Below are 27527 nucleotides of genomic sequence, written 5' to 3' on the forward strand. Positions count from 1 at the left end.
TTTTGGGGAAATTCAGATTTTTTGGGGGAAATCAGATTTTATAGATTTTATATTTATATATATATAAATAAATGTATATATTATATATATATAAATATTTAAATATATTTTATATATTTTATTGCCAAATATAACATGTATCTTCAGGTTGTCTATCCCATTATCAATCAGAAGTTAAAGGTAAAATAGGCATAAGATTTGTGGAGTCCCTAAGAAAAATCTTCTTGTGATTGTTTGAAAATTTTATGATGTTCATTTAAATAAGCAATCAACTCAATGCAGGAAGAACTAATTTTGGAGATGACTGAGCAGACACCTTATCTGAGTACTTAAGTCTAGATGTATCTGCTCCAAGCTTCCAGGCAACGTTTAATGAAGACGTGCACCTAATCCTGCCTTTCTATAGCCTGGTAGTTTTCAAGCTTATAAATTTGGAAATGGTGTTAGGAATATAGAAAATGGAAATTACTTATGGCACTAATTCTTGCATATGAAACGTTCTAGGGTGCAGAACCTGCTGAAACAAGCAAACTATGTATTTTAGATGCGTTTAGTACAATAAAGAACTTCTGAATGATGTTTCCCATGATAGTTTCAGAGACAGATGCATGGGAACATTGCAAGAGCTAAAGAATATTCTGCATCTGATTTTTAGATGACCTTCCTGGAGAAAGGAACTGGCGTGAAAGCAATGCCTTTTTCAGAAATGAAACTCAAAAAAAAAGCATGTCTGTGCTTTCATACAAATTATACAGGTATCGAAAATGATGTGTTATAATACAGCATTTTGAGCTGTCTGATTTTATTTAACTACTTATGTATTTGCTTGTTTCTTTAGAACATAGAGGCAGGCTTTTCAGAAATGAGAAATGAGCTGCAGTCACGGGATGCTCTCTGGAGAAGGATACAACTGGAATGCCAACAGTTGCATACAGAATTATTGAAAATCAGAGAGTATAAAGATATGCAGGAAATTCAAATAAAGTATGTATGTTGAAGACAATATTTAAATTAACAAGTATTTCTGAGCTAATAACATTTTTCTTACTTTTGATTTAAGTTAAGTCTGTTCAAAAAGATACTCTGGATTCAAATGTCAGATTCGAAACAATTTTAGAATAAACTTTCATTGGCAATGATATATGACAAAATTGCAAGCAATAGATGCAGGCTCTGTTAAAAGGCTTTAATGCTGCCCATATCTTTACAAATCAATGCATTTCATATATTTCTATTTATATGTTTACAGTCTCTTTCATTTTCTCATCATTAAAACACTTTGGAAGTAGTGTGATTAAGATTGTCCCTAACCTCCTTTGAGTGGAATTTTCATCTTTTTATGGTTTATCTAATTTACTGTAGCTATTTGAGATTATATGAAATACCAATCTACGAGAGATTTCGGGATTCTTTCTGCATGCACTTGCATGGTCCTTAATCTCTAGAAATCTCCCAAGATCCAACCTGGCTTAGGCCAAATCTCTAGTTGTGGTTTGTTTGGTTTTTTTTAACAGCAAGCAGGTCTTCCACAGTTTTACACTGTGGAGAGGATACTGTAAGGTAAAGGTTATTGAACGTTCTGCTTGTTTCATGTTTTGTTTATTTCTTATTTAAAGGCATCAGTCATCTTGTGTACAACTTATTGAGCAACTAGAAAATAAAAACGCTGAGTTATTACTATTGGCACAAAGTCAAGCATGCCAACAAGAAGAGCTAAACAAGGTATTTCATATTATTAAGTATTTCCAGATCTTAACTGCAATATGGGATTTTTAGAAGAGAGCAAAGTACTGGCTTTGAGCATGCGCATATGCAGAAGAGAGCAGGAGGATAAATTGTGGTTTTAGGAGAGCATGAAGTTTTCATATATGAAAAAGTTTTCCTATACGGTTGCATTTCTGGAGGTAGTTGTATAGCTGTAAAATTGACGTTCTGATTCTGTGCACTAACAACAGAGCTAGCTACCTCATTGAAGTAATGGAAGAGACCATACCTGAGCATCACTGTGATTCAGATAATACCATGCAAGTAATGAACCCGCCAAGGCTATGAGTAATTCATAGGCTATAGGAGGTAAGAAGTAGTTTGTAGGTGGTCTCAGATGTAAGATATGCTAACAGATCAACGGATACAAGTCACTATGGCAGGTAACCACACCAGGCTAAGCTTAATCAGTCACATGCTGCACAGTCTAGGGCAGTGCTCTTTATGGACTATGCATCACATTGCATTGCACATTTCAGAAGTGCTGTGTGCAGGCAGTAGTGGCATGGCACTGTGGAATGGCATATGGCTTGGCACGCCAAAACACTTTGGGAGTAGAGGATGCTCAGAACTCCTCTTACAGGCATGTTGTGGTTTTGCTGAGTAGCAATGTAAGTAGGAATATCTCTAATTGGATGCAGCTGACTTGGATGCAGCAATTTTGGCATTATAGTCATGATCTAGCTCTTAGGTTTTTTGCATCTACATCTATTTGTTTATAATTCTGGTATTTCTGTGTAGTTTGCATAAATAAAAATGAAATGCCATCTGTTACTGATTGTGTATAGTACTGTGAGGAATTATTAAAACAGGTTCAAAGGTTGTTATGCTGGGTTTTGTAGTTTTGTTTCTTACATAATAAAAAAATCTATCAGTACTGAATTGTTGGTTATAGTAGAAAGAAAAACAATTAAAACAATGAAAAACAATGAAAACAATCTTTGTGTTGATTCTTTGGAGAACTCTGTACGACAGATAGTGCAGAAAGTTTGACCTTAAATTTTACATATAATGGCAGGAAAAATTCTCATAAAGTGATTTACCATATACACTCTATTTCTAACATAGTTTCTCATTAAAAGTCTCTAGATTGATTTATTTATATTGCTCCTAAGTTAATTTAGGCTGCATTAAACTTATTTTAAACCTAAATTAACTTAGGAACAATATAAATAAATCATACTTAGGTTTATTGAATGGATATTTCCTTGGATATTCTTTGCCATAAATTCCAATTCTTAAAATTAACATTATTTTTATTACATTCTTTTTAAATGTTAATTTAAATGCCTTATATTTTGTTCATTTCTAATACTAAAGAGGCAAATGAAAGCACAAGAGAAGGGTTGAAAAAAGATGTAAAAATAAATAAAGCTATGTGCACTGACTCATGAAGACATTTTATTATACAATCTCAAAAATCTCCGATTCGGTTAGAAAAGTTGGTGTCTTGGAAGCAACAGCAAAAAAAGTCACTGATAGGTAGCAAGTGATGCAATCGTATTTACTGCACAACACTTTTTTCTTTCTGAAACATATTTGCTACAGATAAGAAACCATGTTTATCGAGAGGAGCAGTCCCATTGCTCTGAGCAGGAAAGAATGAAGACAGAAATCTCTGACCTGACAGAAGAGCTTCATCAGAAGGAGATCACTATAGCAACTATCATGGAGAAAGCTAGTCTTCTGGAAAGACAGTTAAAAATGGAGTTAGAGATAAAAGACAAATTGTTAGCAAAACAACAGGTATGCAAGCAGACAAAACGAGCCTTGATCATTTTACTCCATGCTATTGATAATGACGTACATTATCTGTGAAAAAAGACATTACATTTCTTGCTGTAGTTTTCATCAGCAGTGCTGTAATATCAGTGAAGTATTACTAAAGCAGCCAAATTGATGCTGGAACAAGAAAGCACCAGAAAATGCCAACTGTACATCTAAATTGCAATTCATTCTGACCATCAAATGTAGTTACCATTTTAACATGCAAAAGATCTTGAAAACTTCCAGTTTGTTGTTATTATGTGCACTTCATCATTTGAACCGTTTATTAGATTATCTAGAATGTTTCCTAATTTTTCAGGTTTTTTTAAAGCTTTTTGAAGAATGTTACAAATCTACTTACTTAGAAAATTCTTGTAATTTCAAAGCTGAAAACTGTAAGATACCAGTGTTTTAATGGCAAATTTCAGTTTTAAAAACAAATATGTTATCTTCATCACTTAGTTTTGTAAACCAAAAGAACCTTCATATTTAGAGGTTTCTGGGTATCTCTGGGTTTTCTGACAGGGTCGCTGCACATTGAAAATTGTGATGAATGTAATACTTTACTTTTGACAATAGGAAAGTTAGTGTTTGGGAAAATGAGAGACGTCTCCTACTGTGTGGCACTCTTTACCAGGCCATATTCCCTATCGTATCACTAAAAGAGTGGATGTCGTTCCTAGGCTTCATGACTAGGGTTTCATCCAGTTTCAGTGGCCTGCAAAATCTGTCCTTCTTTGTGTCTTGTAACTGCGTGTGAACTCCCTTGTTTTCCTACGTGATTATGTCTTTCAAAAAGGTAAATAAAATCAGAGGCATTGCATTTGTGTATCTTTTATAGATGGCTTAAGACTTCTTTCTGCTGTATTTAAAAAAATATATACTTTAGTAATTCTTTATGTATATTTTGTAAAATTAAACTTACATATATCTATACTCAGTGTTATTTCAAGTTAACAGTAATATTCTTGTGTTTGACTAAGAACTGAATCTTTTCCTAGTTGTTGGATTTCCAATACAAAGTTATCAAATCTGAAAACACACATCTAAAAGAGATCATGGAAAACCAGGAGTGTAAAAGTTGCACGGTAATTTTTTTTTTAATCTATACAATACACAGAACAGTTACTCACATTTATTGTAAATGTAGATTGAGATCATGGCAGATTTAAAGATTTCTGGCTTGTGTAAAATAAATAAATAAAAATAAGGTGTGTGACATAGTCAAAACCAAGTGGTATTCACACACAGCCTGAAGATGGGTATAGCTAGGAATAATTTTGACCTTAATTGTAGTAAACTAGAAGTTAAATTTTTCAGTAACTAGACACTAAACAGTTTCTGGGAGCCTATTTTTTGTGAGTGACATCACGTGTTTCAGAAAATATTTATTTTTAAACAGTCATCATTCTCACAGATACAAAAATATGGCCCTTTTTACTGTTTTACCCCTTTGTTCCTATGATATAACAGTGTAAAAAACGGACACATTTTGCCCCCACCCAGCTTATTTTCAGTTTAGTATTGATTTCTCCCCAAACAGGGGATATTTAAAGTTTCATTCATAAAAAGTGTGCCATAATATCACGTAGAACTATAGTTTATATGGATATAATAAATATTATATATGCTGCCTTCCACAAAAAGCTTTAAAATGTCCCCTGCTTACAGAACATCTGCAGTTATCGTATCTATCACTGGAATGTTGCTTGTAAATACTGCTGTAAATACATCTTTGGGGGATTGGTAGCCTGTTAATTGTCTTACTGTAGACTGACAAATGCGTGAAAGAACATCACATTTTTCCACACCCTTAAAATAGCATATATGTCTATCAGTGATGTATTACCTATACAGACATGTACAATATTATGGATATATGTGTGTGCATATATGATATATTATTGTGGAAACATAGATGGATGTGTGTATGCATGTCTAGCTCTTCTCCACAGTGATATTCTTCATGAAGACTGAGAAGAGCTGTCTGACAAGAATCCTTGTAGATATCACATGTTTGTTCAACTTTAACAGTAAAATCCACTTACTAGGTCTATCAAGGTCACTACAAATATCAATACATTTGTGGACTTACTTAATAATTCTTTCCTACTTTACTGGTGTATTGTGAGGATCTAAACATTAAAGATTGTGAGGTATTTGATATTAAGATTGCAAGGAGATTTTTATGGATGTGTTTGTACAGTAGAGCACTACACAAACCCCTCAAACGAGTGCCAGCCTAAGTCAGTATGGTGCAGTGCATCATCAGGCAGGGTTACTTGTTTAGATTTCAAAAGCAATGTAGCTGTGCCAGCTCAGTTTTGGGGTTCATGCCATTATAACTGTACTGCTGATCCTAGAGCTATTAGTGGTGGGGTGACTTAACTTCTGCCTCTCTTCTGCCCCTCCTCTCCACTTGGGAGATATAGCTGAGCCCCTGCTCCCTAGCCTTGCACAAGATATTAACTTTTTGTATACTTTCTGGCACTTCCATGCCAGCTTGGTTCATAAATTTCCCCTAAAACTAGCTAAGCAAGGCAAGGTTTACAGGAAGAGATGACATCAGACCAGTTAGTGCAAGGAACAGACAAGCTTTCAGGTGCAGGAGCCCAGTTGTGCTAGCAGTATACTAAGAACCAGATCCTTAATACTCATGAGTTACTGGGTTCCAAAAGAATAAGGTAAATCTAGAAATATATGAAAGCCCAACTTAATAAAATGTATGGGGGTTTAGTCTTTTGTGTATAATCTGATAAACTTTTTGAGAATTTTCTGTTGATGACAGTATACTGTTATTGCAAATATATTTACACAATGCAATGCAGTATTCTGCAGAGAGGTAGTTCCAAATTAGCTAGCCAGCTCAGGTGTGCAGCACAGGCTTCATGGAATAAGTGACAGGACAAAAAAGGAATGGCTAGTCAACTTCCAGAGCTAACCTCCACCTTCCCCTCTTGATACCCTAGCAGATGGGCCTCTTTAGCCCCTGGTCGCAGTGCACGTGTTGCTTGCACTTTCAGTACTTTGATTTGTGTACCATGTGGCTAACCCAACCGAGAAGCAGGGTTTAGTAACACAGACAGAGAGCACTGTGCTAACATGGCTTTACTTTACTGCGTCTGAAACTGAAGGTGACTGTATCTCGGCACAGATATTAAATTGTGCCTGTAGCCATACCCTGTATCTAGTATAGTAATGAACTTCTGTAATTTTTCTTGTTATTTTTGGTGGAATTGTTACTGGAGGGAGCAATACAGTCTGTAGCTATAGCTATTATGGTTGCTTTTATGTCATGGGTTTCACAAAGCAAGTCATGAATTTAAAACAATAATATTTTGAGTGCATGTTTGTTGAGAAATTTTAATTTGTTTTATTGTGTTATAGAGGCTGTTATCCCTTCTTTTCCATTTATCTACAGTGTTTCTTTTCTGCAAGCAATTCTCTTGGTTTGCTATAAGTGCTGTATGATTATATATGGTAGCTAGGTCTTTAGCATAGAACATCATTGTTTCGTGTTTGCTTGTTAAAAATACTAACAACCATTTATTTTGGAAAAAATAACTATTTAATCATGGTTTTATCTCCTTTCACAGAGTATAGATTTATCTAACAAAGAACATGGAAATTTCACAGCTTCCATTCACAAACTGGAACATGAGAATGTAAGATTACAAAATAGTCTTGTTAAACTACAAAATAACACAGAAACATCGATACTGGGTCACATGGATACATATAGAGAAACACAGCACAGCTACCAAACCCATTCAAAGACGCAAGAAAAGGAAGACAGGTAATATTTAGATTGTACCCATATATGAAACTTCCTGTAAGTTTTTTGGAAGCATCTAGCTAGACCAAACTGTTAAGCTGCTTTTCTGTTTCTGTTCATTCAGAACTCTCACCAACATAAATCTCAGACCTAGCTAGTATATTTGTAAGGATTTCCTACATTTTTCTGGGTGGCTAACTCAATTTGGCAATAAATAAAGTCCCACAAATGTTTGATCATTATTTTAATATTTGTCACATGAAAAAACTTAAAAAACTTTTTATGTGCTACTTATGTTATTCTTAGTTCCAGGTTTTCCAAAACAGGACAGAATGTATTTTTACTGCCAAATAAAAACAAGACAAGGAAAGGATATAAAAACCAACATGAGAGGTAAACTGCTCCACAGGAGGTTATCTTAATAAGCAGTTTGAACTACTACTCCTGCTGAAAAGCTTTGTGTCCCGCCAGTTTCATTTGTTGGAAGTTTCATTAAATGTATTTTAATGCTTTGTCTAGTTTTGGTGTTCTTGGGTGACCTGATTTTTAAAAGAAACGTAATTTCAGATGCCCTGAATAAATCATTACTACAATAAACTCCTTGTTAGGGAAAAATAATGAGACTTAAGAATACTCAGACTCATAGAAAACATATTGTAGTGATGACTTCCTTCTTAATTCCCTGTATTCAGTGAAACACTGAATTACCTTCAAACATGTTATAATCATGGCGTTGCAGTAACAAAAAGAAAACTAAACTCCCTGCTAAACAATATTTCACAGTACAGGAGAGTAAAAATTAATAGGAAGCTAAATATTTTGACCATTCATAATACAGAACTTACATGATAATGCTAATGTAAAACAGTTCTGTGAAGCAAAGTTTAAATAATTGGAGCCAAAATTGTACAGGTTAAGATTTCGAACTCATACATTCTGTCTTTGGCAAAAGGTAAAGTGATTTTCTTTCTACAAAACAGAAAGGCACCCCATTATATGTAGCTACATTCCTGCCTAAAATTTCCTTTTAAATATGATGTTTAGTGTTGTGGATAGTATTCATGTGTATGTAAATATATACATTATATTTATGTATGTACGTATATATATACACACATATACACATGTATATGTATGGAAGTGGCAGGTATGGCTGTTTTCCTACTAAGTTTAAAATTATGTTGAAGGTTTTGCTGAAACAAACATTTACAAACCAAGATACAGACTATTCTGCACCTGTAGGTCACATAATTTCACCAAAACTTGGTCAACACAATTTTTGCTCATCCTTCCACTCTTCTTAGGTGAGAAAAAGGAAGATTTTTTTCCCATTTTCTCAGGAATTAGACTTGCTGTACATGAGGAACTATGAAATTTCATTCATTGGAATTTAAGTGTAAAAGACAATAGAACTATGCAGGTAATTTGCAGGATTTTGATTTCATAGCCACTGAAGACCACTCTCAAACTAAAACTGGGGGAGAGAAACCTGGGAGAGCTAACCGTCCTCACAACACAAATCTCAGCCACGCTACTGAACCCAAATTATTATTCTAATTAATCTGATGAAACAGATACATTGAGCCTGGTTTTCAGGATCTAATACATGCATTTGATTTCCTAAGCAAAAAGCTACTTAGCTAAATAAATACAGACACAGATTTAAAAAAATGTTCAAATTCCACGTGTACTGTATATACACATCAGCCAGCCAGTCTTTTTAAGATCGGGCCCTCTCTGTACTGTTAGTTCTCTGTTCCCAAACAGGGAACTACCTCAAGATTTTCTCAGAAAACTAAAATTAAATTTTCAACCATCAAATGTATGAAGATAAACCAGGCAATTGATGTTGGTTGAGTTAAACTCTGGGGTATGTTTTATTTTATTGTGAGCATAAACCATGTTATTTCTCTTTTAATTTGCAGTTCTGTTTCCATGGTAATTATGGCACTGGAGAAAGGGCACAAAGACTTTTTTTTACAGAGTAAAAAAATAGAAAACATGGTGTTTGTGCAAGGGGGGGGGGGGTGTTTGCGTTTTAAATATTAATTTTCAGAAGCTGTACTTTTTGGTTTTCCTGTTTGCATTCAGAAACCGAGAAAGGTTTGCACAATGAAAAAAAAGGTCTTCGACTAAGCATGTTCTACAATATTTTTCAGTCATGTCTCACAATCAGTACTAGAATCCTAGGATGGGCACAGTCATTACTTAGATAGGAGACCTCTAGAGAAAAGACAGGAAATTGCAGGAAGTCATACTGGCGATTTAGAAAGAGGCATGATTTCTTCTTTCTTTCAGTATGCAGTGAATTTCTAAATATCACAAAGTAAGATACGCAGGAGTGGCATCTTTTTGCTAAAAAAGACTGTGGTCACATCCTAGCTATAACCACTTTAGTTAATTACTGTTCTCATATATGATAATTGGCTTACTTCTAATTGTCATTTACATAAGCTTTCCCCACCTTCAAGATTTCACTTCTTTATTCAGACCTTAGCCACATACAGTTAATTTAAATTTTGACATGGTTGAAGAGGGCTTTCTCTGATGAAGCTGATGTGTTTAGCCTGTTTCTTCCAAAATTAAAACATGCATTTGAGTTCCCAAATGAAAGGCTACTTATTTACCGTAAAAATATACACAAAATAAGTAATTAGTCAAGTCAAAGTGCACTTTCATCATGTGGCAGAAGTGAGGGGGTAAAGGCTAGGACTGAATGCCTGCTAAGGTAGCTGGGGATTGCTTAAAGGATCTGTGTTGACAGTGAAGTATCTGTCTTAAGGAGGTTTTCACTACCCTTTGGAGGTCACACACCCTTAGTCATACTCACCACTGTATCAGTTATTGCAATAAATAAACTGGAAGCAGTGAAAATGATCTCTTCAGGAAGGTACTTTTTAACCATTTTTAAAATCAAGCTAGCAGTTATACTTGCAAAGCAAAGGCATCAACAAGAATGCTGAAGACCTTCCAATCATTAAAGATCTGTTGTTTTCTTTCCCAAGACTAGGTATGTCAACCAGCACAAGCTGCGTAAGGAATTTGTTTTGCGCTATTGAAGTCATTGATCGCATAGGGACCAGGCTGATTTTATATACGAGTCGGGAAAAATCGATCCTGTCTATATAAATTCGCTTTGCGAGGACATTGTTCTTTCACTTCTTGTCCCATATGTCGCCACGTCAACAGCAATATTATTTTTGTGGAGTGTGTGTATATGTTAAACACTCTGTGACAGTAAATCCACTGAAAGCATAAGTTACTCAACTGCAGTTATAGTGTATTTGCATTGCCAGTGTTAGCAAATGGGCAGTTTTTTACAAATTTGCAGACATTTGCTTACCTTTACATTTGTATTCAAAGTACAACTCTTTTCTTAGATACTATTTTGCACTGAACTGGCAGAAATTTAAACCCCAACTGTGACCTCTGTCTGAAGTGAAGGCATAGGATCCATATCAAAGCACCTAAATGTAGGTGCCATGTTTTTCCAAGATGATAGCAAACAGCCCCAGCAATCCTATGGATTAGAGTAGGAAGGGGAGTTCCTTTAAAAAATCAGTCGGTTTTTTTGGGAGGTATCTGGTTTTACTATCTAAAAGCTAGCATAACTGTAGGCACCCAAGTCGGAACATTCTGGTCTTAGTGAAGTAAGCTGTAACATAAGAGTAATAACTGTTATTAAATACATAGAGAAGCAGTTCTGGGGGAAAAAAGAACATAGACCACGTAGACTTTACTGGGGGTTTACGGAGGAAATTACTTCCAAAAAGGTCAGAACACAAGATGAAAAAAAAAATCTGTGATTTTATTATTCATGCCATCTATCTTCAACTGTGGCAGGTTTTTTCACTGTGCCCTTCATCCAAACAATAGATGGAATGGACTTTAAAACACGGGGAAAAAAAAAGAAAAAAGGTATTCTCCTGTGCCGAAAGAGCAGAGTGTATTTATTTAAAGAAAAGCATGAAAGAAAGGAGAAAAACTCTGCCCCCATAAAAGTAAACATTTTAGGTGATTTAGTGAACTGGAAGGTTTGGTGAATATTCTCAGAGTTTTATGTCAGAATGTGTAATAATAATATTATAGTAATAATAATATTATAGCATCATGCTTATAATTTGCTTTCCTGTAGCATTCAGAGTATCTTAATAACTACTTCTTTTATAATCAGAGAAAAATATGTTCTTCATTAGTGCTCTGAGTTGTCTGCACAGTCCATTTGTGGAGTACTCAGTTTCATGTTTCAGGGCTTATGTACAAGCAGGGTCCATTAAGACTGCACAGCCACCCTCTCCCAACACCAAATATTTAAATTAAGATTAGAAAATGATGGTGTGATCTTTCTGCAGAAAACACTGTCCTTTCCCTGTGCTTGGCAAATTCTTCCTTTTTATTAAAAAAAAAAAAAAGCTCTTTTCCTTGGATCTGAGCAGCACTGCATACTCTTGAATGTTTATAATAATTATATTTTAGTGGCAGAAAACTGGATCTTTAAAAGCTTTTATAGCTGCATTTCAAATTAGTAAAGTGTTTTAGGATATTTGCAGTGATAGGATCTTTTCAAACAGCCATCATGTTTAAGTATAGCACTTACGTCCCAAGACTAAAATTTCAATTTTATCATAAGCACAGACCTCGGTACAATGGAAATTTTTACCTCAGTCAGAAATATTGTAACAGAAATGTAATAAAATCTGAAATAATTTAATTTTTTTGCATGCTTTGGTATATAATACAAGTAAAGATGCAATTGAAAATTAGTCTAATTCAGCAGACATCTGGGCAAGCTAGTCTCAAAATTCTCTGCTCTTATCGGTTTCAGAATTGTTCAGTTAACTGTCAGGAAAAGAAGATATTTTGAATGGGAAGAAAACAGCTTTCTTTTTTTTTAAGTTGCTGTTAACCATAATAGTTTTTGCTTTACAGAACTACAAATTAATATGAATTCATACTTTCACATCCATTCTGATCACTCTAAGTGGGATACAAGAGTTATGGAACATCATCATAAAATACTTAAAAATTCTTTTATAAGCTTATTGTTATAAAAGCATGTTCTTGTACAGTTTTTAAAAAGTGTATTTTAAAAAATTCTTTATTTCTTATATTGATCTCCAATGTGTTATCATTAAATCAGTGGCAAAATTAGTATCGCAGTAAAAATGCAGGATCAAAGATTCCTGTACCATTTTTTTTATTTAACTTATTTAAACATTTATTCTAAATTCTAGCTATTTGAACATAGTTGTTTAAGGTGATATTAGATCAAAATTGACTAATTATCCAACCACTAATAACAGTTTTTGTTTTCCATTTCACTTAGACTTTCATCTTTCATTTCCTCTGTTTGTGTGGCTGAATTCACTCTGGTTCCTATCATAATATAAGTTAAGTTCTGAAGGCATGGCTGAAGAGTGCTTACATACATAGCTTCTTCCACTGAAAAGCTAAAGGAATGATAACCTTTGGCAAAGGATGGGTAACAAACACTTAAGGAGTATTGGTATCTTCACTATCTGAAGCGAGTCTGTGTTTTAGCTCCTGTCCTGCCACAATTATATGGCAAGGCTACTCAACTTTAGCTCCAATGAAAGGGTTTAAATTAGTGTGATTTAAGTCACAGCTGAAGCAGACAGAGAATGCACACTCAGACATTTACAGTAACGTAGGTGGAAAGTTGCTATATTGCTGCAGCTTGGTAATGCTTAATCTTATGCCCGTAACCTCATGCATGAAGCAGTTTGAACAGCTAAGTAATCAAAATTGCACAAACAAATAAAATAAAACCAACCTTGGCTTTGCTGTGATAGCTTAGAATTTTAACTGGTTTTCATACTTCGTTTTTTTTTCTCTTTTAGAACTTTACAAAAGAAAGATGCATGGGAAGTGGAACATCAACAGCCTGTTATGTTCACAGCCAGTGGATACCACAGAAACTGTAGCCCTGCTTTATATGGCCCAGGCAATATCACTGGTTCAAAAAGTGATAGCACTTTATCTTCTCATGCACTTGACAGAGGTCATGAAAAGAAAATAGATTATAAATCTCCATCACCACCAATGGGGTATCCTTTGGGCTTTGGTGGGCCGTTTTCTGAAAAAGGCACCACAGGCAGCTTACTGAGCCCTGCTTACGATGCAGAAGAAATCAAATTATCAGTAAGTAACTATTTTCCTGTAACACATCTATTCTCAAAGATCCATCTGTGGACGAAATGCAGCCTTGGAGGAGCCAAAAATTAGATCACCGCTGTGGTCATTATTATTTATACAGTGCCAGCCCAGCAAAAATGGAAATACCTTACCCTAACATAAATGCAGTTTTTCTGGAGAGTATACATCCCCTACTGGGCCATACCTCTGTACTAATAACAATGGTGATAATTACCTGCCATTATGTGACTGTGAGAGAGATTTCTACATTTTAGCTCATTGCCTTCTATATTGGGGCACTCTGCTTCATATTGCCTTCTGGAAGGGCACTCTGCTTTAAGTGTATTTCCATAATGCCTGCAAACTTACTGCCTTAAGTGCTGTTAGACAAATCAAGTTTCTACAGCATTCGACTGATGGATGAAATTAGAGGAATTGCAGCAACTATTTTCTATGTGTTAGCTATTGTACTCAAAAAGGAACAGAAACGATAACTGCTGTAATCCTTATTTTTCTTGAAATGAAAGAGTAATAGTGCAGCATTCTTTCTTTCAGTCTTCATAGGCTGGAGATTACCAACCTCCATGACAAGGGGAATAAATCTCACTTTGCCTAGGGCAACTTCTTAGGAAAAACTTTCCATAATTCTTTGACTTTAGGTCTCTCTTTAAATTTGAGCTTTATCCTCTTCCTTAGTATCTTCAATTCTTCCTTAAGCGTCCACTACAGGCCACTATTTTTTCCACTTGAAAACTTAGCACTTATTTTCCAGACTTCAAACCATGCAACCACACCACCATTAAATAATGGAACTAACAGATTAGTAAGGAATGGAGTGTGGCCATCTTTCTGTCCAGCTGTGATGTGTGCATCTTTGTACCCAGGAGATCCTGAACTGCAGGTGTGTGGCTGAGCCTGTCGAGAGAGAAGAGGGAAGACTTCAGCATTTACTGGGAGGAACCAATAGGCAATTTTCTTGCCATTCGTCACCTGAAGTAGGAGAGAAGAGGCATCATGACACCAACAATCATCTTCAAGCAGTTTGTGGTTGTCGTACCCCGGTTCTGCTGTCCACTTCAGAAATGGATGCACATCCTTTCCTATTGGAGACATGGCTGCTGGAAGACTGTCTTCATAGTCCAGCATCTCACTGTAGATAGGGAGCACCATAGCAATGGCCTCCCTGGGAAGCAGGGGTTGCAGCGCAGCCCTTCACTGACCATGGTCCCGGCAGCTGTGTCCCAGTAGTCAGAGAACAAGGAGAGAACCACATAGGCCTGGGTGTTGGACCTCACTTCCATTTTTCTATTCTTATGCTTCACAGGAATTTTAAGTAAATGGCTGTTGGTTTCTCATGGCTTGGGAGTCTTCCTCTTTTAAACTGCTAATCGTGAAAAGAATTGTTTGGACTTTTTCAGGAGAGTCTGATAAACACCAGTTCTCCTCCTCTCTTCTGTCAGAAGTGTCAGTCAGAGACAACAGACCACAAAGCTTCTGTGTCCAGCCAGCCCGGGGAAAATGTCCATTCTGAGACACTTTTGCAAGCTGCAAGGAAACTATTTCCCAGCTGGCACTCAGGACAGGGTCGATGCCAAGACAGTTGACTAGATTATAAGGAAAACACTTTCCAGCTGGTGTGTGGGCAAAGTACATAATGAAACTATTAAGCAAGTGATAATTCTCATACAGTCCAAATCAGTGGCATTGAAGCATGTACAAGTTCAGAAGATGGCCAAAATTAAATCATCACTCAGACTGACATTGGATACCACAGCTTTAGTGCAGAGATGATTCAACAGTCTGTTACTCTAGAGCTCTGTGTTCAAATGGAAAGCCATTGCATCAAGGAGAAAGAGGAAAAAACATACAATATGTTGTAAACCAGAGTTCTTGAACAGAGTTTTCAGGACTGATGTTTCACCTAAGTGAAATCTCCAGTATGTTCAAAACTTCTGAAGATGCTATAACAGACCATTTTTCTGAAGAATATTTTTAGCACCAACTGAAAACATCGGAACTGCAGGTGATGTCCTGATAGCTACCAAAATAACTCTGTTGGTATTTAGGGAAGAGAGAAAATAGTCTCTAGGGCTTTAGACAAAGACTTATATCTCTCCTCCCAGTAGAGAGTCTTCAGACAACCTTAGTAAATGTTCCACTGGAACCTCTGCCCTTTCACGTTCCTACTTAGAGGTTACATGTGTAGAGAAAGTCACTTCTACCTTAAAGTAGAAAGCTCAGCTGGGATTCACTGGAAATTCCCATAACCCCAAAAATTCTTGTTTCAAGGCTTTTAAAATCTAGGGAAATAGTCTTCCTCTGAACAGTACTTTGGGGTGTGCTCTCTTTCTGAAATGAGCAACTTCAGAAAATAGTTGCCTGATCCATTCCCAGTCTCTGGGAACCCTATTCCATAGGACAGTCCAATGTCCAGCTTCAAGTTTAATCTTTCCCACAGAAAAATAAATAAATAAATAAATAAATAAATAAATAAATAAATATAGGCAATAAGATTATTTTCCACTTCAGAATAGTGCATTTCTACACAGTTTCTCTATTTCAGCTGGAGCAAGCAGTTAGGTACATTGTGCTTCCCAATCTGGATCTTTAACTTGTCGTCACAAATACCTTCTCGTGTTTCTCTTCAGATGATGGACAGACATTGTCTGTTCTTGCTTTCAAGACTTTGAAAGACAATAAAGGCTTAAGCTGTAGCAAGCAAAATTTAAAGTAAGCATCAGGAAACTTTCTAACATTAATGATGGGAAATTGCTTAACAAATAGATTGCAATGGAACGTTGTGGAAGTTCTACCACTGGACATTATTAGGAATGATTTTGACAGCCTTGAGCCTACCCTGAGGTATGTTGTGGTTCATGCCTCTCACTCTTAAGTATTACTATTACGTAGCTGGTTAGGTACTTAGGCCCTCTAAAAACCCTCCTATATGGCCTGGCAATTTCCTAGGCGCCTCAATTTTGATTTTCATCTATGAGCAGGAGCATGCTGCCAACAGGCATCTGTACCTGCTGCCTAAGAGGTACAGTAGGCAGTATTGCAGTGTAGGGTTAGAGGAAACTACCCCCAAAAGCCCCCAGATTTAGTCACAGTGAGACTAAAACTAGCCAGACCAATTTCTAGTCTTAGTGTTACAAGAACTTTCCCGGAAAGTAGAAGGGGCTAAACATGAGAAGACTTTAACACTCTGGGATTTGACCACTCATGATTTGACCACCAAATGTTAGAATATCACAAGTGTTAAAAGCTTTCTTGCTGCTCTGCTGAAGGTGTATCCAAGAATGCTGGGACAACTCATGGGGCAAGAAAGAGATTAACTCTAGGCAAATTAATTAGGCAGTCTGTGAGAGACAACAGTCCTAGCTTCCTGAAGTGCTTCTCCCCAGCAATCCAGAGTTCGTTCATGAGCGCTTTGGGTAGTTCTTGCTTAAGGAGAAGACAAATTTAGCACATAGTTCATATGTGGAAATATGCATCTCTATCAGGTGTGCTCCTTCATTTCCAGCAAATGATGAGGCAAAAAGGTGATCCTCATTACTGGTCTACACCAAAGAAATATGGGATCAGCTGACACTGTAGAAATCAAAAAGTAGAGTCCTTGTTGCCTATCTTCCCAAACAACTTGTGTTGAAAGCTCACCAATGAACCCATTTCTATCCAGCTCCACTTAGAAAACCGAAAGACATAAAAGAAGTGTTATCTGAGGAAAAGAAATTCAAAACTAGGGACCATGAATCTTGTCTGAGACATGGATTAAAGCAGTTTCTTCATGGTTTTTCTTCCTCAGGCACTGAAAGTAAAGACAATAAAGAATATAGTGAAAGAACAGACCAGAGGCTTGGATAGCAAAGCTTAGCTGCTAACAAGAAATGTTGCCTTTTAGACCTGTTTAGATACAACCTTCTCTCAAAGTGCATAAAAAACAGTGCATTAGGGACCTATCTAAAATGATAGCCAGTGATGTCTGACCCTCGGGTAGGGAGCTGTAGAGAACCATGATCTGCTTATTCTAAGTGATAAACATTCTTCTCTCAACTCTGAGGAAATTCAGAAATGCCTCATTTGGAGTTTGCAGTGCATTTCAAGAAAAAACACATCAAAGTAAGTACCAATTGAAGCAAAGGACACTTTCATTTTAGGAAGGTAGTTTGATTGTGAGGCCAATATGTTTCTAATGACAAGTCAGCAATTGTAAACATTGTTATAATGAATCTCTGAGAATCTCTCATAACTTGATATAACATTTCTGAAGACTAGCACTTGTGTAAATCTGCTGTCCGTATGGAAAAGCCCAACATGACTTTTTTTCTCTAGGTGATGATACCTATCAAATTCATATTTCAGATTCATATTTTCCCAGTTTCTTATGCTTCTCACTGGAAGTATTTTATTTGCTCAGTATTGAATCAGTGATTTCAGAGCTTGTATACAGTAAGCAAAACACATAGTGAGTAAAGCCTCCAAAACCAGTGTCGTCTTCATAATACAAAAGCCTTCTTCAGGTACTTCAAAATAGTACTGCCAGCTCTATCATTGAATCCAAACATCACAAGGAGACATATTTGTGACCTAGCCCATGAAGGAATAAATGTGCATGTAGCCATGGTATTCAAAATCTCAGGAAAAACTCTTCATATGACAACAATGATGATTTATGCATGGGAAATCATGCATATGTTTATGAGGAAAACCAGAAGGCAAGTGATCTCCCTCCAGAGTTTCTCAAACATCAGAAGATTAACATTCTTATCCCTGCTAGTGCAGGGATTGATAGAAGAGCATTGTGGCACAAAGTGATCCGATACCTTTGGGTTCCTTATTCCTACATGGCAAATTAAGTCTTTTTTTCTTCCCTGCCCTGTCAAAACACTAATTTGGAGGGACTGAGAAAAGGAAGATTCTGCTTTATCTGTGAATTTCATTTTAGGAGCTGTATGCGTCAGAAAGCCTGTTTCACTCTAGAAGGATGGTATTACATTCAGAATTTATTTCTAGCTATCGCTTACTTGCTGTACTTTGAAAAGAAAAGGGGTTTCCTGTAGGAAATCTCTAAATTTCATCTCAAGGTCTACTGCAAAGAGTCTGAATAGAATAGTGCTTCAAAGCATTTCTCGAGTTACTATCTTTTGGCCTGAAAAGCTGCTAAAGGGCAGTTTTAAAGCAGGCTGAAAGCAAAGACCAAATCTGCCTCTAGTTGCCATTGGAATAGGGATATTCTGATACAATGGAGCCTAGAATAAAATTTTACAGGTGTAATAGAATTGGCCTTTTCCACAAAACATTTGAATATTTAAATCATTTAAATAATTTGAAACCAAGCTCACTACACTCGCCTTCAGGAGAGCAGACTTTGGCCTCTTCAGGGATCTGCTTGGTAGAGTGCCATGGGATAAAGCCCTGGAGGGAAGAGGGGCCCAAGAAAGGTGGTTAATATTCAAGGATCACCTCCTCCAAGCTCAGGAGCGATGCATCCCAACAAAGAGGAAGTCAGGCAAAAACGCCAGGAGTCCTGCATGGATGAACAAGGAGCTCCTGGACAAAAAGGGGTTTGTGTTTCAAACACAAAAAAGAAGCCTACAGAGTGCGAAAGCAAGGACAGGGAGCCTGGGAGGAATACAGAGAAATTTTCCAAGCAGCCAGGGGTCAGGTTAGGAAAGCTGAAGCCCTGATATAGAATTAAATCTGGCCAGGGACATCAAGGGCAACAAGAAAAGCTTCTCTAGGTACGTTGGTGATAAAAGGAAGACTAAGGAAAATGTAAGCCCTCTCCAGAAGGAAGTGGGAGAGCTGGTTACCTGGGATATGGAGAAGGCTGAGGTACTCGATGACTTTTTTGCCTCAGTCTTCACCAGCAGGTGCTCATGCCACACCGCCCAAGTTGCAGAAGGCAAAGGCAGACACTGGGAGAATGAAGAACCACCCGCTGTAGGAGAAGATCAGGTTCGAGACCATCTAAGGAACCTGAAGGTGCACAAGCTCAGTGGACCTGATGAAATGCATCCACGGGGCCTGAGGGAACTGGCAGGTGAAGTTGCTAAGCCACTACCCATCACATTTGAGAAGTCATGGCAGTCTGGTGAAGGTGCCGCTGACTGGGAAAGGGAAAACGTAACCCCCATTTTTAAAAAGGGAAAAAAGGAAGACCCAGGGAACCACAGGCCAGTCAGCCTCACCTCTGTGCCTGGCAAGATCATGGAGCAGATCCTCCTGGAAACAACGCTAAGGCACATGGAAAATAAGGAGGTGATTGGTGACAGCCAGCATAGCTTCACTAAGGGCAAATCATGCCTGGCAAATCTGGTGGCCTTCTACAATGGGGTTACAGCATTGGTGGATAAGAACAGAGCAACTGACATCATCTACCTGGACCTGTGCAAAGCATTGGACACTGTCCCACACAACATCCTTGTCTCTAAATTGGAGAGACGTGCATTGGATGGATGGACCACTGGGTGGGTAAGGAATTGGCTGGATGGTCGCGCTCAAAGAGTTGCAGTCAATGGCTCGATGTCCAAGCGGAGACCAGTGACGAGCGGCTTTCCTCAGGGGTCCGTATTGGGACTGGCACTGTTTAACATCTTTGTCGGCGACACAAACAGTGGGATCGAGTGCACCCTCAGCAAGTTTGCAGATGACACCAAGCTGTGTGGTGCAGTTGACACGCTGGAGGGAAGGGATGCCATCCAGAGGGACCCTGACAGGCTGGAGAGGTGGGCCCGTGCGAACCTCCTGAAGTTCAACAAGGCCAAGTACAAGGTCCTGCACATGGGTCAGGGCAACCCCAAGCACAAATACAGACTGGGCAGAGAATGGATTGAGAGCAGCCCTGAGGAGAAGGACTTGGGGATGCTGGTTGATGAGAAACTCAACATGACCCGGCAATGTGGGCTCGCAGCCCAGAAGGCCAACTGTATCGTGGGCTGCATGAAAAGAAGTGTGGCCAGCAGGGCGAGGGAGGTGATTCTGCCCCTCTACTCTGCTCTGGTGAGACCCCACCTGGAGTACCGCGTCCAGCTCTGGGGCACCCAACATAAGAACATGGACCTGCTGGAGCAGGTCCAGAGGAGGCCACGAAGATGATCAGAGGGCTGGAGCACCTCTCCTATGAGGACAGGCTGAGAGAGTTGGGGTTGTTCAGCCTGGAGAAGAGAAGGCTCCGGGGAGACCTTATAGCAGCTTTCCAGTACCTGACAGGGGCCTACGAGAAAGCTGGAGAGGGGCTTTTTACAAGGGCCTGTAGCGATAGGACAAGGGGTAATGGCTTTAAATGGAAAGAGGGTAGATTTAGACTAGATCTAAGGAAGAAATTCTTCACTATGAGGGTGGTGAGGCACTGGCACAGATTGCCCAGAGAAGCTGTGGATGCCCCATCCCTGGAAGTGTTCAAGGCCAGGCTGGATGGGGCTTTGAGTGGAAAGTGTCCCTGCCCATGGCAGGGGGGTTGGAACCAGATGATCTGTAAGGTCCCTTCCAACCCAAACCATGCTATGATTCTATGATTCCTATTTGATATGCTGACAGATAAACTTTCCTTTTTACATTCTAGGAAAAACAAAACCAGAGATTCTAGACTAATAACACAATCAGTTATTAGGACTATTTAACATATGGTTTAATTAAGATAATAAATGTCAATCATCTTTTTCAACATATGATCATATAAAGACAGAAAATTATCTTTCTCTTACTCAGTATTACAGCTCCTATACTAAGTTTTTTCAGCTGACTGTTAAAAGTTCATGTCATAAAATTGTATTTATCTATACAAATAAACATTGTATTTATTTAGACAAGCATAATATCTTTAGGCAAAGAAAAAATATTTCATATTTCTTTTGATAAAGACATTCCAATGAATGCATCTTAAGTATTAGCAAAAAGAATTAACAAAAATTGCTGCTTAAAAATTTAGAACTTGTTCCAGCAAAGACTTACTCATGTCCTTTGCTTTATACAACTCTGCATCCCATGACAACCATTTTAAGACTGATTTTGGCATGGTTTATGTCTCAGTCTACTAAATGCTCGTTAAATGGAAAGAAGATTTTTCAGTGAACTACTTGCAGCGAATAAAATTTCGTACATTCTCCAGAATATCAGGGCTTGAAGTTGATAGTACTGAAATGAGCACAGGTTTTCTTCCTTTCCTCAGAAAGCATCACATCACAGAAGCAGAGAGCTAAAATTACGGGAGGCAATCAGCAGTACCCAACTGTAATTCCAAAAATGAGATTATTGTCCTCTGTCCTGGTCTAAATTATACAAGTGACTAACATAACCTTTAGCTGATCCAAAGATTTTGGTTCTGAAGCAGCTTCATTCTGTCTGTGGGGATATTTACATTTCTAATGACAAATCCACATCCTAATGCTGTGAATATCACAGGTATTCAAACATCATGTTCACATCGTGCCACCTGGGCACCTGAATGCCTTTAAAAATGGATGCCCAAATTCATGTTTTCTTGGAGAGATAGAAAGTGTTACAGCGTTATTAGGTGCTATGAGTTAAGATGTTTTTCAAATCTAAAATGTGATAATGCAAACATGTTGTAGTACTTGCTGGTTTTTACTAACCATGATTTTCTGTTCGTTGCTCAGTCTCCCCCCGAGATGTCCTTCCTTGCAACAACAGAAAAGTTCCTTCAAGAGGAAGAGAGACATACAAGAGAGTTTGAAGAACGTTTAAATTCGCACCTTGAAGAACTGCAAAGACATTCTGAAAATACTCTCAAAAAATATGCCAGGATCCAGCAAAGCGGGCATACTTAAGCCAGTCACACAATTAAGAAAATAAAACCGAATAATCACCCATGGGTTCCTTAGAACTAAAATCTGCAACAGCTGTTTAATGTATTTAGGCACATTGCCAATAGCAAGTATTTTTATCACCAAGGTTTCGATGAGATAATCATTATCCTACAGGTTTAGGTGTGTTGTAAGTTGACTATATTACAAAATATCGTATTCTAAACGTATTCTAAAATAGACAGGTTGGTTTTGCACAGTTAAATTGTGTGCAGCGGGGACCCTGCTGCAGCACTGTAAATTAAGAAAGATACTTTCAATTCTGTGATGTGCAGAGGGCTAATAAGTGGAATTATTCCCTTGAAAATATAATCAGCCAAGAGAAATTCTCTAGATTGCAGAGAACAAGAATAACAGGGGCCTTTAGCCATGTCATAGCTCCTAGCATAAAGAGCTTATCTATGCTCTGGTTATTCTTGGCTCTAGAAATTGCCCTTGGGACTCCTGAGATGAGAAGTTTGAGCTCACTCTTTCTGATGCTCTAAGCCATGCAGGTCCGTGAGGGGAACATCAATAGACAAAGCAGGTATTTTGAAGCCACCTGTATTTCCCCTTTTACCAGACGTATAGACTTCATCCGGGGCAGAGCCTGATCTGAGGTGCTTTACATGCTTTACATTAATACTTTATGATATTTAAATCCTGTCTTCAAAAGCACCTGTTTTACTACCGATGTTTTGATACTATGTTGGCCTGTTGGCTCGTTGTTTAACTACATTGGAACAGGGAAAAAACCTTTAGCTTCAGCCAAATCGGTTTAGGTAAGGGCCTAAAATCTTTATATTTTTCTACAACATAAGAAAACATTATAAAACTGAGCAGACTTAATTCAACTCCATGTGCCAAAAAAATGCATAATGTTGAGATTCCTTTTATTTGCAATTCATACTGAATTCTATTGCTGTGCAAGCGAAACAGAAATTACAGACAGTGTTGATGAACCACCAATTTCAGTGAAAAAGATACTGAAGAAGTGCTTTCCAGCATACGCTGTTGCCAACTTCCTGGAAAAATCCAGATAAAAATAATACCAGACTGTCACACAGCTCCAGTTTGTGAGTAAAAGAAGTCTCATTAATATTCAAGGCCACAGCAAAAATGTAAATTGTTTTTGGAAGCTATATTTCCATTAAAACAAAATATACTACATCACACTTACACAAAATACCAAGATTTTAAATACCAGTTTGGCTCAGTTTGCAATAAAATGACTAATGAAAATGAGGACATCAAAGAACCTTTTACAGGAAAATTCAGGAAAATTACTAGACTCAGCTGCAGGAATGAGGACGGAATACAGAGATGATGGAAGGACATCTGAACAAACTAAATATATATGTGTCCTTAACTTAAGGGGAGATGCATCTGGGAGTTTTAAAAGAACTAAGGAAGAAATTTAGGAACCTCTGGAAATGAAGCTAAGTTTTAAGCTGGGAAAGATCTGTAGAAGCAAAAAGACAGCAAAATGTTGTCTTTCAGAAGGGCAAGAGAAAAAAAAAATACGGGCTATTAGCCAGCTAGCCAGATTGTTTTGCCACTGCAAGATTTAAGCATACAACAAGACAGCGTGCTCCCGATCTTCAAAGAAACGCCCGTGTCTGACTCCAGTCCGGGCCTGAGGATCCCTCTCATGAGACAGGTCTGTGTGATGGTCCAGAGTGAATGAATGAAAGTATCAAAAACTGAGTAACATTTTTTTCTAAAGCTTTTTAAGATCTGGCCAAGCTACTGACTTTGGCTAATGAAACGACAGAGTGAGTTTCAGCCTGGCTTTTGTGTCACGCTGTGTAATAAACTCCCCGTGAAAAGCACTGAAAACTGCAAAGTACCTGTATCGGAACAGCCGCTTGTTTACTGCTATTTCCTGCTCACAGCGGATTACGCCACAATGTCCTGAGGCAGCGCGGATCAAAGTGCCATTTTTTTAACACATAGTTAGCTGAAAGGTCACCCTTCTCTTCGCCAGCCAAAATCAGCAAAAGTTCCTCATCTGACAATCCCCAGTTTAAACAAGAGCCCACTGCTGCCAGGTACGGCCAGCGCCACGCCGTCGGGGCTGAGTACTTTAGCTGTACTAAAAGGTAGAAACTTGACTGAACTGGTGAGAGGTTTCTGAAGGAAAATATGTATTCCTGATGTTATCATGCCAAAAATAGCGTGTACAACATGTACCACATTTCAAGTTTGGAAAGCTTTTTAAAGAATGAGGGACTGCAGATACAAGAAGGACTGAGAAATGATATACCTTATGAGGAGGGATTGGAGACGTATGTATATTGTCAAAAAAAGGAATAATCAGAAGGGTCCAAGGCTATAAATGTCCGAAAGCACTAATAAAAATGAAAAAAATGAATTATTAATCATAAGTTCATTTGACAGGACAAGGTGCAATGTTCGGGAGCTAAGGACTAGCCAAAACACACAGAAGATTTCTATTCTACTTTGTGAATGGAAAATTCTTGTGAGCTGCTGGACTTCTTTTATGATTTTTCAAAGCTTTACGGAAAAGCATTTTTTTGGCTCCCAGTTGAAAGACTTGTTTTAAATAAAAAGAACAATGGTTCAGGCTGCCACCAGCTTTTTTCGCTGAAGGAAAAACAGAGGCCACGTACACACAGTTGCCAACATGTTTCATCGAGATATAATTTTGAAATAGATGGCGGTATAAGAGCTGCCAGCCCACTGCTGCCCAATGCACTTCCCAAAACTTACCCTGATGGGGCTGTTGGTGAAACGACGGGAGCTGAACAAAGCATTTAAAAGTGGCTCACATGAAAGTTGGGCATTTAGCGCATTTTCTTCCCACCATCTCTTACTCCCGTCTTTTCTGTATGGGAAATTTCAGAGTATAAGAACGGGAGAGCGTCAGAGGGACGGTGGGTGCTCTGAGCCGTGTAGAGAGGAATGCAAACAACGGCGGCAGAACACAGTGCCAGGTGAACACAAAAAGGGCAAACGTTAGGAAAAATCACAGGCACGGCTTTCTTGCTGTTCCGATGGGTAGACTTTAAGTCTTTTAAAGCGATGGCTTTAGCTTACCCAGCCAAAGGCTAAGAGGTCTCTGCTGTGATCAGAGATACTACAGAGAGTGCCTAAACCCCCATCTCACTGTTCTGGCTTTCTCATAGTGTAATTGGTTATAATTCCAGATTTAACAGTGGTATGACAGCACACAGAATCAAGCCCACCACCACTTAATAATTCAAAACTAGATGAACCACCACCAGTGGGAATGAGAAAGAAGTCATCAACAGAGACTGTCTAATGAGATGAGCCCGGTGACTGTACCGCTATGGTACGTCATGCCAGTCACCAAAGCGACCTCCGTTCCGCCCTGCTCCTCTGCCCGTGGGTCTCCCAGAGACCAAACGGCTGGAGGGAGGGGGAGGGCACCGGGGGAAGGTCCTTACCCTGGGTTACACAGGTGATGGGATTACATCGGGCTTACAACCTACAACAGCCAATTAGATCATTCATCACTTTTTTTTTCCACTTAATTCTATGCAAAATAGCTATCCACTAGATTTTACACCAACTGCCTTGTGCTAGGGAAGTTTTTTTCTTCTCAGACACAGCAGTCTGCTGAGAAAATGCGAGGTTAAAGATTGTTCCTAGCAGAGCTTGTTTGAACTGGCCAAACCGATGTGGGAACTGGGTGTGGTTTTTAACTCACTGTAGGGTTCAGATCTCAAAGTTCACTGTGTCCGAGTTACTATTTAATCACACGGACACCCTCAAATCCATAAATAGGCTGCAATTTAATGTACCGCATCTAAATTTCTGCTAGTGGATCGAGCACCACCCCGAGACACTGATACACTGCGCTCCGGTGTCCCTTCCTAAACCAACAAACCGAGGGGCTTGTTCCTCCGATCTACTCTTAACCAAACTGCGAGGGGCTTGGAAACAGATTTGTCAAGAATGTGTTTGCCCAGTTACCTTAGGAGAACATGTTTTTGTGCAAAGACCAGTCCTAAACCATCCCGTCACAGAATTCCCTGCCACAGATGTAAGATTTACTCGACGTGAGCCCTCGCGCAATCCCAGATGGAGCAAGAAATCCTACAGAAGTCCTGGCCCTCCGTATCCCACGTAAGCACCGTAACAAGATTTTTTTTGGTTGAAACTTTCCAGCCAAATAAAGGTGGTGGACAGAAGACAGCATCAGCGAACAGCCCCGTCTGCAGCGATGATGAAGAGACCCGGCTGGGACAGGGACGGCAGGACGTTGCTTGGCTGGTGCCTAGCGTGTGAGCTGGAACTACCTCCCTGCTAAGAAACTTCTTCTAAGAAACGTCTCCGTGACACAGGTCCAAAACAGAGAACCAAAGTGGAGGCTCTAGTTCACCTCTTCCACAGCTGCGGGAGTGTTCAAACCTGCGCGCGCACCATTCGGGCACCGAACAGAAATAATCTGGAAAAAGAATGGCGCATTTTCTCTGCCTCGTATTTAAAAGTGCCGTTTTATGAACATCAGCGTGAATAAGCAAACATTTGCTCGTCGATGGACTGAAACAGAAGACCGAGAACCAATTTCTCTGAGCTCTGAAAATCCGTGTAGTTCTTCCTTCAGCCCACGGGCAGCGTCGCTGGCTTCTCTCGCTTGGTTTTGGGGAGCTGGGGCCATGCAGAAGACAGACGGGCATCTCCCCACTGTGAGAATACTTGACACGGTTCCTTTATTTTCTTGGCACTTCAAAGACGTTTCTAAAACTCCATTCAAACCTTGAAGTGTTTGACTCAGATTTGATTTATGCTTTGAAAAATTGGTTTTAAAAAATTGCTTCTGTAACTTGATTTATCAGAGGGCAATGGCAGGTTTTTAATGACTTCACCTGATAATGAGCACTCTTGGAAACCGTATCTTAAGACACTGCTGAAGAAGTATCTCAGCGTGAGTTTTCTGGTAAAACGCTTGTAATAAATCATTCCGTTTTGCCCACAAGCTACTGTATGCTGGGAAAAGGTTTGAAACCCTATTTCTAAAACACTTTTGAAGGCAACTGACACTTGAAGTAATACATACAGGTAAAAACCAGAGACACGGTTATACCTTTGGCTGAGAAGTTCACAGGAGCTGACATTTGGGCAACTGCCATTAATTTACTTCCCGATTATTTCCCAGTGATTTTTGACAGTTTCTGTCTACAGAGGCTTCATACCATTCTCCCAGCTGCGCATTCGCACATCCGATACTAGTAAAAGGGAATTTGGTAGAAAATGTCAGACTCCAACCTGTT

The 27527-nt window shown here is 38.6% G+C and overlaps 1 protein-coding gene across 1 annotated transcript in view; it reads left to right on the forward strand.

The window, feature by feature from the left end:
* DEUP1 (deuterosome assembly protein 1) overlaps window positions 1-22251 on the forward strand; it is a gene marked incomplete at both ends in the record, with an annotated part of 45715 nt that extends 23464 nt beyond the window's left edge. Inside the window, 7 exons of the mRNA XM_082337609.1 lie at window positions 839-984; window positions 1617-1722; window positions 3313-3510; window positions 4533-4619; window positions 7128-7327; window positions 13168-13468; window positions 22081-22251. Of these exons, the coding sequence (XP_082193735.1) occupies window positions 839-984; window positions 1617-1722; window positions 3313-3510; window positions 4533-4619; window positions 7128-7327; window positions 13168-13468; window positions 22081-22251 (1209 nt within the window). The remainder of the gene's footprint in view (window positions 1-838; window positions 985-1616; window positions 1723-3312; window positions 3511-4532; window positions 4620-7127; window positions 7328-13167; window positions 13469-22080) is intronic.
* Between the last annotated feature and the right edge of the window lie 5276 nt (window positions 22252-27527).

This window comes from Platalea leucorodia, assembly GCF_965183815.1.
Source record: "Platalea leucorodia genome assembly, chromosome: 2".
Classification (NCBI taxonomy): domain Eukaryota; kingdom Metazoa; phylum Chordata; class Aves; order Pelecaniformes; family Threskiornithidae; genus Platalea; species Platalea leucorodia.